Raw genomic sequence first — 13,669 nt, forward strand, 5'->3', positions numbered from 1 at the left:
TACTTACTTTACTCCCTGAAACATAATACTAAAGTGTCACTTTTTCGCTCTCGGTAGTAAAAAACAGAGAAACTTCCTAGGGAGGAAAAGTGGCTCCATTTAAATAACATGGGAAGCATCTCTATTTCAAAAACTCACATTGTAATAGGTTGGAAGGTCTAAGCTCAGATGAGAAAGCGTAATAGAGGTGTATGTCATTGAGTCAACTGAATTCAATACCACAACAAGAAATTTGATCAACTCATGAAATATATGTTTGTATGATATTATATTCTTAATATTAGACGATAAAAATTTATACATTTTTTCAAATATTTTATTCTATTCAAAATACCAGCCAACAAATATTTTTGATCTGCAATTCAAATCTGAAACGCGTTATCTGGAGTCAGCCATTTTTGGTAGCCGCTCAGCTGATATGATTGTTACAACTTTAGCCGATAGATAGCGCAATCGGCAGTGCCAATCAGCCGACCGGTTTTTAGGTTTTAGATTTTAGGTTATGTTGTTAGGAAACATTGTCACCAATACGTAAGTTATTAAAATGATTTTATTTGCAGTTTCTATAAAAAAATGTAGATGGAGGAAAAATGTTGTGTACATCACGAGCGAAAAATACTTTTTCTCCCTCAGGAAAATTGTTGCCCTCGGCTTTGCCTCGGGCTTCAAACTTTTCCCCACAGGGAGAAAAAGTCGAACTTTTCACTCTAGATATACAAATAACTATTTATACCCTCTACCTACCTATTACATGGGAAACCATAGTTGGCTAGGTATTTTTCCTCCTTTCTTTACAGCACACCCCACCATGAAGCCTGTTTTGTATTTTATTAGAAATTTATTCTTGATTGTGATTTTTTGTATTTTGATTTATTCTATGTATATTGTGTTGAATTGAATAAAATTATTGATTATTGATGTAATGAATGTGTAATTGTTGCAGGGCGCCTAGGGCAGCAGCCGGGCGTGATGTCGGGTCGAGTTGTGGTGAAAGTGAAGGGAGGGGGTAGCGGTCAGAAGCTAGTCATTCCGTACACTGCGACAGTGTTGGCGGGTGGCCTCCAGTTCGACCCACAGGCCACCAGCTTCCGGTCAGACCTGGCAAGTGGGCCTCAGCCGTCGAGGTCCATAGTGCTCACTAACAACTATCAGCGACCGCTCGCCATCACTAATGTCACGCTAAGGCCGGACGCCAACAAACACTTTCAGGTTGGTCAACAGATTTATCAGGCTCAATTTGTTTATTTGCCATGAGAAACTCAGTTACTTTAGTGAGATCCACGTTATAATAATAATGAAATAGTGATATAATGTGAAATATCTGTGCTATTTTTGGTTTCAAAGCATCTAATTCAAAAATCTACATCGTGAACATATTCAATGACTGAAAAAAGACTTAGCCTAACCTATTTCGGATTATGTTCAACCCTATCTAGATTTGGGAGAGGAATAGTACAAGACTACCTTATTTTTTCTCTCCCTATCATTTTCATGATGTACTTATTCTATGAATGAATAAAGAATAATGGCAGAATCTGATTGACATCGGTGATTCTGTCCTTGCCTATCATTCGACAAAGCAAATAGCGCTACCTTTTTCTAGCTCTGCAAGGTTGCCAAATCGGGTTTCAACTATGTAGAAATATGATTAACTAGTAGTTCTGTGAACAGTAGACCTCGCGCTCAGTAAGTTACATTGACCTGTTGTTTTTTTTCTCAAAAATTAATAAGTAATTTATCAATTTAAAAAGTCTAGAAAAAATCCTAAATAAACATAGAGCTTTCTGTCCTATCGTACCGTGATGTGTCGTCCTGGAATGTGAGTGTGAGTGCTGTTATCAGGTCTGGCTGCAACTGTCTACAACGTTGATGGAAAGATACATTTTAAAGATGTTCGATGTTTTTGAACGGATAGTATTATAATCAACTGTCTACTAACGTTGATGGAAAGATACATTTTCAAGATGTTGGATGTTTTTGAACGAGTAGTATTATAGTCCACTAAACAGATGAATAATTCTATAGTCTGATTTTTACTCTAATAATGGCGTATGAAGGAGGCTGCTTTTTCCTTTTATATTATCCTTGAAATGCAAAATTTCCAAAAACCTTGTATATACGTCGACGCGCAATTTAAAAAGGAACATACCTGTCAAATTTCATGAAAATCTATTACCGCGTTTCGCCGTAAATGCGCAACATATAAATGTTTAAACATTCAAACATTTAAACATTAAGAGAAATGCCAAACCGTCGATTTGAATCTTAGACCTCACTTCGCTCGTCAATAATCAATTCTACAAAACAAGAGATTCTTTTATTAGATAGACTAAACATCCATTTCCGAATATTTTTATACAGGATGTTTACCAACTCCCTATCAATAATCTAGGACATTGTTCCTGGGTAAAAGCATACCTAAATGTCATATTTAAATTGTCCGGAAGTCTTCAGTTACTCACACAGCGGCCATTTTGCTTCTTTCACTTATTATTTTTTTCTAAATAATGGTTAAACATACGAAATTGAATCTTTGCACAACCATTTATAACTTCTAGACAAATATACAAATAATTATGATAACTTTTCAAATACATAAAACAAAATGGCGGCCATGTAAAATTTTGTTTCTTAAATAACTCAGAAACCATTGATTTTACAAAAAAATTTACTAGAATAACTTTTTTTAGTAAATTCAATTGCCTATCGATTGGTTTTTTAAGATTGGACCAATATTAACTGAGAAAACTTGTCTTGGTGTTTTCAAAATCGCTCAATTTATTTTAATTTGTTTTTGATTGCAGTTATCGGGCTTCAGACCAGTGATCCTAGCGGCGGGCGAAAAAAGAGAGGTGGTGGTGCTGGGTGTCAGATCACTCTCTCTACCTGACGACTCGGCCATCGACTCGGCGCTACTTGTGCACAGCAACGTGTCCACGCTCACCATTCCGCTTCTATCCTACAACGGACGGCTAAATGTGGTCAGTATGCAATCAGTCAATCAATATCAATCAAGTCAAATCAATCATTCAGAGGCCCGGTTGAAGAAAAGCTGGTTGAAGTTTAATCTTTTTTTTTTGTTATTTCTATTAAAACTAGTCACTAGACTAACCATTAATTTTGTTCTGTTATTTCTTATCCTAAATTAATTTTTATTGCTAAAGTCTTCCAGTGAAGCCTACAGTTCCAATCTATAATTGCACTACTTTAAATTATTTCACTACACTTTTATTCAATATACTTTTTTCACTCCACTAGCACTACACCAACTCGAAGGGCTTTGTTCTCTTCAACCTCCTAGTGAGTTCAGTGTTGTCTAGTAGTTGGATGACTTCGGTGTTGTCGTGTTGATGGAGACGTGACTCATGATGGGCTGCCAATCGTCTTATCTCACAGGTCGACAGGTCACATAGGGGATGTGCAGATCTCGGTGCAAATCGCTGTTCCTAATGTACCAGGGCGCATTCACCATGTTCCGCAGTACTTTGTTTTGGAATGTTTGAATCTGACTGATGTTAGAAGTTCTAGAGCAGCCCAAAAGCTGAATTCCATACGTCCAGACAGGTTTTAGAATTTGTTTGTAAATCAATAACTTGTTGTCCAATGAGAGTTGTGATTGACGGCCCAACAGCCAATAGATTTTACTGTATTTGAGTCCTAGCTCGCTCCTTTTCATCTTGATATGCTCTTTCCATTTCAACTTGGCGTCAAGAGTCATTCCAAGGTATTTTGCTGTGTTGAAGTTTAATCATGACGAGAACCAATCAGAGAAGGCGCTTCGGATTCTCTGATTCGAAGGCTTCTTAATTCTTTATTGATTCATACAACAAGTACATCATCAAAAATGATAGGGAGAGAAAAAATAAGGTAACCTTGTGCTATTCCTCTCCCAAATTTAGATAAGGTTACACATAGTCCGAAATAGGTTAAGTCTTGTAGTTTTTCACTTTACAACATTTTCAGTTCTTCATTATTTACATAAAGTAGATTCTCTGATTGGTTTTCGTGGAATTAATCACGATTATAATTTAACCGGGTTTTGTGAACCAATCCCAAGAGGGACGCGCTCAAGGTCCATTTTCCGCAGACGCTGTCACACAACGGTCTATGCCTTCAATAGTGGGCTACGCATTTTTCTCAAGATATGAGCGTGTAAGCAAAACATTGAAAAATGGTACTTTTGAACCACCCCCACCCCCTTAGCAGAGGGTGTTGTAAGGGTGGGGACTTTTGATATGTTTACCTCCTCACTACCCTAAACAGAACTGCGGGATCAAAAATTGTCTTCCAAACTTTTCCCTCTATACCCTATTTTGATCATTCATTGCCTGGACTTTTAGCATTTGAATAATTGCAAAATCTCAGTAATTTCCATCTGTAGTATTAATAATAATAATAATAATAATAATAATAATACAGAAAGGGTATCTTGAGCATTCATTGTCTGGACTATAGCTTTTTTCTGCATAGTCTATTTGTGTGCTTCATCTAATAAATTAATTTGATTTTGATGAATAAATTATTTTGCTGGCAATTCCAATATTATATATTGGGCCATATGAATAAAGTTGAGCATTTGCTTATACTTTTAAAATATGGAGCATTTGCTTCATTTTGTATGAATAAACGTGAGCAAAACCTTTTGCTCATGCTCATCAAAAAAATAGTTTGAGCATATGCTCAAAAGTAAAAGCTTTTGCTCAAAATTGTATGAATAAACTAGAGCATTTGCTCAACTTTTGAAGCAAATGCTTCAAAAAAGGTGAGTCTAGTCTAGAGCAGCTTATCACCTTTTGCTCATAGTAAAATGGCTCAACTAATTCGTATGAGGAAGAGGAAACTGTACCAGATACGATCACAACCAATAGTTGAGAACTATAAAACTCTTTTTAGATTCAACCATGATACATATCACCATTATCCCTACAAAAGAATAAAAATACAAAAGATAGCTACCTGTTATAAAGATAGCCATCACATAATAGGAAATAGTTATTTAAGAAGATGAAAGTGTAGACGATTATAAGAAGGCTATTGATATTACAAGAATATGCTGAAGATTATTATAGATTATTATTACATTTTTTCTCGCTATTATTTCAAAATTCTAAACTCAACTAACCTAAAACTCTATTCATAAAATTTAATAGAAAACAGACACAGAGCAGACGACGCAAACACAAGTGGTGCACCCTATTTGCATATTTAGCGCTTCCGTGAGCTATAAATACAAACTAAGGCTACAAAAGCGAATCAGCTGATGAAAAATCTCTAAAATACGTGAGCATTTGCTCCAGAGTTCAGGAGCATAAGGTAAGAGTAAAAGGTAAAGCTTATTAATATAAAAATGAGCAAATGCTTTTGCTTCTACCTTTTGCTCATGAGCAAAACCTTATGCTCCATGCTCTTGCTCATGAACATTTGCTCTGGTTTTATTCATATGGGCCATTATATTATCATTTTGTTTCAATGAAAGCTTTTCTAATTTTTTTAATAACTTACCAATGTGTGAAAGTGAATATATTAGTGAACTTAGGCTATATTAATTTGGCAATAAACTTGATTTGATTTCTTGAATTAACATGAATGATGAACTGTTTTTAAAGGTGACGGAATTATCAAACGAAGGTGGTCCTCGTCCACGTATAAACCTGGGCCTGGTGGGCATAGGCGGTCGCAAGGAGGTGACGTTCGGACTCGAGAACCGCAACCCGGTTCCTGTGCTAATCACATCGTGGGGAATCTCCGACAGGCTTCCTTCCGCCGTCCTCGAACTAGTCAATGTGCTGCCGGCTAACAGCTCAACGTCCAAGGTCAGTTTACAATTATTTATTAATGTAGGATATCTTAAGGTACAACCACACTGAAAGCGAAGCGTGGCGTGGCGTTGAGGAGCATCGTGTACAATACCATGTTAAGGCTGTGCAAAGGCTAAAAATGAACTTACTACTGGTGATATTTTTTAAAGTAATTCGATTTGTATATCATCAAGCTATCAAAATGAAAAAGTTTTTCTCAGGAAATAGTATATTTCGCACCTAGAGCAGAAAATGAGATTTTTCCGGCTCGAAATCGGGTTTCAAGTCCGAGGCTGAAGGCCGAGGACTAGAAAAGATTGAGAGCCGAAAAAACATTTTTGCCCGTGGTGCGAACGATATTTTTCGCCACACTACAGGTATTGCTGACAAAATAAATAAAGAATACAAAATAAAGAATACTTGTTATCGTACCTATCTCTTGATTTTAGTGGTAGAAGATTTGCAGTCAGGATTTCAGATTCTTTTAAAATTTCACTTGGAATATCACGGGCGTCGTAATCTTCAAGCATTTTTGAAAATTTGGAATGCGCTAATCAACAATAAATAATTGAATGAAACTGGTTGCAAAGCGAATGCTCAATTAGTTTGATTTGAAACTCGAACTGAAATCATGGCGACTTCAGCTGATGCAGAAAGTGGACACTCGCCCGATCTAGCGGATGACTTATCAACTACGGACTTCCATAACCGGCTGGAAAGAGACCACTTTCTGGCCTAGACCGGAAAAGAAACCCTTTTCTGACGTCAGATGAGAGTCGTCTGCAAACAAGGTCTTTTAGATCTACGTAGGGACTGGAAAACAGCTGCTTTCTGTGCAGTGTGGCGAAAACATTTTTTTCCGATCATTACTTTTTGAGATATGAGCACCTAAAGTTCAAATTTTGGGATATACTAGGCGGAGGTCATTCCGTTTCTTTACAGTCGAGTATGTTTCCTAGTTCCGAATTAGGAACAGCAAAACTGGTACAAAAACCGCCTTTTAGCGCTCCAGTTGGAAGTTTTGTCAACTACAATCAAGAAATTCGTGATACGAAACTTGTAAACAAGGTTATGTTTATAGAATACATGTAGTAATGTCAGGACAAGCAGGTAATGTTTTCTGTTTCTCAATTATTTTTTCCTCCACCTACTGTCTAAAGTACTTACTTTACTCTCTGAAACCTAATACTAAAGTGTCACTTTTTCGCTCTCGGTAGTAAAAAACAGAAAAACTCCCTAGGGAGTAAAAGTGACTCCATTTAAATAACATGGGGAGCATCTCTATTTTGAAACTTACATTGTAATAGGTTAGAAGGTCTAAGCTCAGATGAAAAAGCATAATAGAGGTGTCTGTCATTGAGTCAACTGAATTCAATACCACAACCAGAAATTTGATCAACTCATGAAATATATGTTTGTATGATAATTATTATATTCTTAATATTAGTAGACAATAAAAATTTATACAATTTTTAAAATATTTTATTCTATTCAAAATTCCAGCCAACAAATATTTTTGATCTGCAATTCAAATCTGAACCGCGTGATCTGGAGTCAGCCATTTTTGGTAGCCGCTCAGCTGATATAATTGTTACAACTGTAGCCGATAGATAGCGCAATCGGCAGTGCCAGTCAGCCGACCGGTTTTTAGGTTTTAGATTTTAGATTATGTTGTTAGGAAACATTGTCACCAATACGTAAGTTATAAAAATGATTTTATTTGCAGTTTCTATAAAAAAATGTAGATGGAGGAAAAATGTTGTGTACATCACGAGCGAATAATACTTTTTCTCCTTCAGGAAAATTGTTGCCCTCGGCTTTGCCTCGGGCTTCAAACTTTTTCCCACAGGAAGAAAAAGTCGTACTTTTCCCTCTAGATATACAAATAACTATTCTACTGGTGATATTTTTTAAAGTAATCCGATTTGTATATCATCAAGCTATCAAAATGAAAAAGTTTTTCTCAGGAAAACATTTTTTCCGATCATTACATTTTGAGATATGAGCACCTAAAGTTCAAATTTTTGGGACATACTAGGCGGAGGTCATTCCGTTTCTTTACAGTCGAGTATGTTTCCTAGTTCCGAATTAGGAACAGCAAAACTGGTACAAAAACCGCCTTTTAGCGCTCCAGTTGGAAGTTTTGTCAACTACAATCAAGAAATTCGTGATACGAAACTTGTAAACAAGGTTATGTTTATAGAATACATGTAGTAATGTCAGGACAAGCAGGTAATGTTTTCTGTTTCTCAATTATTTTTTCTAGATTATTATGACAAAAAATAGTGTACATCACTTTGACGTGAATGTCTTTTGTAGTGCCTCGACTTGAAACATCATTCTCGCCTGCAAAAGGCCCCTTCCCGTCCTTGTGACTTGAGATACTATTACATGATAATTTTGTATCATTGAATCAATAAATAATAATAATAGTATGCAGACACCTTTATGGAGCTTCAACATGCAACATATTCTACAATTCAGTAACTTTATATTTGCTTGTGTGTTGCAGTTGATCGCTGCATATCCGTCTAATTGGCTACTGTCGCCGGGTAGCCAAGCGATTTTCCGTATGGAGGTGTTCGCCGAGGAGAGTACGACTGTGGGCGAGATCGTGGGCTTCGTGATGGTGAATACTGAGTTTGAAGCGGTGCAGATCGACACAATACTCAACGTGCAGCCCGGGTCTCTGCAAGTGATGCCGCAGCCCATACTGTTCGATGACTGTTTTCCGTTAGTTGCTCACTGACAATAGTTATCTGTAATAGAATAAACGGAGTAATCCGTGGTCTAGTGGATAGAGTGCTTGCTTAGCAGCCTAGAGATCCCCGGTTCAAACCCGCTCAGTACCAAAAGTTTTTTGAACAGGTAACTCCCATGTCTCCCAGACTCCCTTGTCCCTGTGACAAATAGTCCTTCTTGACGATTCCATACTCTTTTAAGAGTCTCCAGGAAAAAAATTAAAACAAAATCAAATCAAAATCCCGTGTTATCGGATGGGTACGTTAAACTATAGGTCCCAGCTGAAGTATGACAGTCGTAAGGCGGTCCATTAACGGCTTAAATGATATACAGTGTGTTTACGAACTAAACCAATATTCTAGGGCATTGTTCCTGGGTGAAAAACATATCTAAATATCATATTTGAATTGTCCGGAAGTCTTCAGTTACTCACACAGCGGCCATTTTGCTTTCTTCTATTATTTATTTCTAAAAAATGTCAAACATATGAAATTGAAACTTTGCACGGTCATTCATAACAACTACACAAAGCTACAAAAATTGTATAATTTTCAAATTCATAAAACAAAATGGCGCCCATTTAAATTTTGTTCTTAACTCAGAAGACCATATTAAGCGTTTTTACAAGTCGCTTTTTACAAACACTTAGGACCGGTTTCCGAGCTCTGGATTTAGCTAAGTCGACTTTAACAGGGAGTCAGAAAATTGGTTTTTCCAAAACGGGGCGTAGTCGCAGTCATGTCATAGTCACGTTGAATTAAATTTCGAACAACCAGAAATTTGATCAACTCATGAAATATATGTTTGTATGATAATTATTATATTCTTAATATTAGTAGACAATAAAAATTTATACAATTTTTAAAATATTTATTCTATTCAAAATACCAGCCAACAAATATTTTTGATCTGCAATTCAAATCTGAACCGCGTGATCTGGAGTCAGCCATTTTTGGTAGCCGCTCAGCTGATATAATTGTTACAACTGTAGCCGATAGATAGCGCAATCGGCAGTGCCAGTCAGCCGACCGGTTTTTAGGTTTTAGATTTTAGATTATGTTGTTAGGAAAACATTGTCACCAATACGTAAGTTATTAAAATGATTTTATTTGCAGTTTCTATAAAAAAATGTAGATGGAGGAAAAATGTTGTGTACATCACGAGCGAAAAATCTTTTTCTCTTCAGGAAAATTGTTGCCCTCGGCTTTGCCTCGGGCTTCAAAGTTTTTCCCACAGGGAGAAAAAGTCGTACTTTTCCCTCTAGATATACAAATAACTATTCTACTGGTGATATTTTTAAAGTAATCCGATTTGTATATCATCAAGCTATCAAATTGAAAAAGTTTTTCTCAGGAAAACATTTTTTTTCCGATCATTACATTTTGAGATATGAGCACCTAAAGTTCAAATTTTTGGGACATACTAGGCGGAGGTCATTCCGTTTCTTTACAGTCGAGTATGTTTCCTAGTTCCGAATTAGGAACAGCAAAACTGGTACAAAAACCGCCTTTTAGCGCTCCAGTTGGAAGTTTTGTCAACTACAATCAAGAAATTCGTGATACGAAACTTGTAAACAAGGTTATGTTTATAGAATACATGTAGTAATGTCAGGACAAGCAGGTAATGTTTTCTGTTTCTCAATTATTTTTTCTAGATTATTATGACAAAAAATAGAGTAAGTTACTTGGACGTGAATGTCTTTTGTAGTGCCTCGACTTGAAACATCATTCTCGCCTGCAAAAGGCCCCTTCCCGTCCTTGTGACTTGAGATACTATTACATGATAATTTTGTATCATTGAATCAATAAATAATAATAATAGTATGCAGACACCTTTATGGAGCTTCAACATGCAACATATTCTACAATTCAGTAACTTTATATTTGCTTGTGTGTTGCAGTTGATCGCTGCATATCCGTCTAATTGGCTACTGTCGCCGGGTAGCCAAGCGATTTTCCGTATGGAGGTGTTCGCCGAGGAGAGTACGACTGTGGGCGAGATCGTGGGCTTCGTGATGGTGAATACTGAGTTTGAAGCGGTGCAGATCGACACAATACTCAACGTGCAGCCCGGGTCTCTGCAAGTGATGCCGCAGCCCATACTGTTCGATGACTGTTTTCCGGTTAGTTGCTCACTTGACAATAGTTATCTGTAATAGAATAAACGGAGTAATCCGTGGTCTAGTGGATAGAGTGCTTGCTTAGCAGCCTAGAGATCCCCGGTTCAAACCCGCACAGTACCAACATTTTTTGAACAGGTAACTCCCGTGTTATCGGATGGGCACGTTAAACTATAGGCCCCGGCGAAGTATGACAGTCGTAAGGCCCCATTGACGGTTAAAATTATTTTAACTAACATCTGTGCCTAGTGGAAAGTTGTGTGTATTTTTTGGCTTCAAAATTTTCTGAAATAACTTGATTTATTCAAAGTGCGGTAATATTAAGTGCAATATTTGACTACAATTTGGTATTTTAATCATTCTAAATTCAAAATTTCTAGCTCATATATGTTTTTGGACAGAAATTGAACTTTAAATTTATTCAGTAAGAACATAACCTATTTTTTGGACACTTTATTATTTATCAAAATTTGGGAACAGAATAGTTTTTGGCTATGCCTGTTGTTCTATCCCGAACATATGCATATGATTTGTAATTCTATCAACAAATAAATAAATAAAATTATATATAGGGTGTTTACGACGCATCAGTAGACAGTCATAAGCCTTCACACAATCAGATCTGCAAACTTGGTATAAACTTGATGAAATGTTCGAGGAATTGAATTGTTGAATATTATAATTGTATAATTATGTACTATAGTGAGGTCCTCGTTATAATGGCAGTGTTTGTTTAGCAATGGTATTGTTATCCTTGTCTATCATTCAACAAAGTGGATAGCGCTATCTCTTTCTCGCTTTGCTCTGTTGCCAGATCGTCTTTTAACAATGTAGAATTGATAATTAATTAACAAAATATTTCATCTTAATTATGAAATTATTGAAAAATATAATATTTTGCTTAATAAAATATAATTGATTATTTTAAACAAGAATGAACAGTTAGTATTACATCAATAAACCTGTATCATCTACCATCTATAGAAGGCATTGACATGACAGAGGATCGGCAACGTTGATCTCGTATCTTTCTCCACTGCCATTATAACGTGGACCTCACTATAGACACAAGTGAGCGAGCGTAGCGAGATGAAATGAGAACTCGACAAACTGAAAACTTGAAGAACTAAAAACTTTATGGACTAAAAACCTGACAAATTTAAAACTTGACGCAATGAAAGCTTGATGTACTGAATACTTGACAAGCTGGATCCTGCATTCACAAGACAGAGGATTGGCAACGTTGTTCTTAAACAACTGAGATATTTACATACTAGTGTATGTACTCCGGGCTAGAGAACTCGCTCATGAATTATTCTACTGATTTTGAAATTCGCTACTTCTGTCTTTCTCTACTGCCATTATAACGTGGACCTCACTATATTTTATCAAAATTTTTGGAGAGAAATAGTACAGGCTCAGCCTAGTTTTTCCTCCAATGTCATAATTGTATTATGATTATAGTATTTTATACAATAATTAAATAAAATTCAATTTTCTTGTGAATTGTCTAACATAATATTGTTTTTTTTCTATTGTTCAACATTGTATAACATATTGTACGTTTTTTTGCATTGTATTGTGTTTGTGAGAAGTATATTTCATTTTTGTAGGGCAAAGTATGCGTCCAACCACTAACGATCCAATCACGGTTTGGCATGAGCATGCGCGTGGAGAGATTGACAGGGGGCGCAGTTGCAACGTGCATTGACAGAGCGAACATGGCATCAGATGATAGGCTGACTTTTGTGCCCTCTTCTGATGCACGTATCTTGGCGCACTCAGTCAGCAATATTGGCCATCTGCACTGGGACCTTTTGGCTACTGATTTGGCTACCTCCTATCTGGGATTGGCTACTGATTCGTCTGGTAAGTAAAGCTACGTTTACACTATGTAGCTGGAGAGCTATATATATATATATATATATATTAAAACAGGAGACGCCATATAAATAGATTGAAAACACTTAAAATTTTCGGAGACTGAGTCTCCTTTCTCAACCGAGCAGACTGCAGTTAGTTTTGAATCCAACGGTCGTGTGACCACAGAGTACGCACGGAGACTCAATTGTAGCAGCAGAGACCACAGATTACGCGGTGCAGACGGATGGAGAGAAAAAGGGTACAGATTCAGGGGACATTATGGGGTATTTAGGGGGCGGTTATATATATATATATGTTATATATTATAAAATTTGAGCTACATATAGCTCTGCTAGCTGTAGCTCTGCTATAAGTAGATTTAACGCTAATTTTATGTAGCAGAGCTAGATGTACCTCTGCAACGTAGCTCTGCTACATGTCAAGTTTTGTTTATAGCAGAGCTAGATGCTGCTGCTCTATCATTCAACAAAGTGGATAGCGCTATCTCTTTCTCGCTTTGCTCTGTTGCCAGATCGTCTTTTAACAATGTAGAATTGATAATTAATTAACAAAATATTTCATCTTAATTATGCAATTATTGAAAAATATAATATTTTGCTTAATAAAATATAATTGATTATTTTAAACAAGAATGAACAGTTAGTATTACATCAATAAACCTGTATCATCTACCATCTATAGAAGGCATTGACATGACAGAGGATCGGCAACGTTGATCTCGTATCTTTCTCCACTGCCATTATAACGTGGACCTCACTATAGACACAAGTGAGTGAGCGTAGCGAGACGAAATGAGAACTCGACAAACTGAAAACTTGAACTAAAAACTTTATGGACTAAAAACCTGACAAATTTAAAACTTGACGCAATGAAAGCTTGATGTACTGAATACTTGACAAGCTGGATCCTGCATTCACAAGACAGAGGATTGGCAACGTTGTTCTTAAACAACTGAGATATTTACATACTAGTGTATGTACTCCGGGCTAGAGAACTCGCTCATGAATTATTCTACTGATTTTGAAATTCGCTACTTCTGTCTTTCTTTACTGCCATTATAACGTGGACCTCACTATATTTTATCAACATTTTTGGAGAGAAATAGTACAGGCTCAGCCTAGTTTTT

The 13,669-nt window shown here is 36.5% G+C and overlaps 1 protein-coding gene across 1 annotated transcript in view; it reads left to right on the forward strand.

Moving 5' to 3' along the window:
* The window catches only part of LOC111046285 (transmembrane protein 131), a 103,858-nt gene that overhangs the window by 36,363 nt on the left and 53,826 nt on the right, over positions 1 to 13,669 (forward strand). The window contains 5 exon segments of the mRNA XM_039439291.1: positions 944 to 1,209; positions 2,805 to 2,981; positions 5,607 to 5,813; positions 10,441 to 10,662; positions 12,273 to 12,528. Coding sequence (XP_039295225.1) covers positions 944 to 1,209; positions 2,805 to 2,981; positions 5,607 to 5,813; positions 10,441 to 10,662; positions 12,273 to 12,528 — 1,128 coding nt within the window.

Source organism: Nilaparvata lugens, chromosome 12 (assembly GCF_014356525.2).
Source record: "Nilaparvata lugens isolate BPH chromosome 12, ASM1435652v1, whole genome shotgun sequence".
In the NCBI taxonomy this organism is placed as follows: Eukaryota; Metazoa; Arthropoda; class Insecta; order Hemiptera; family Delphacidae; genus Nilaparvata; species Nilaparvata lugens.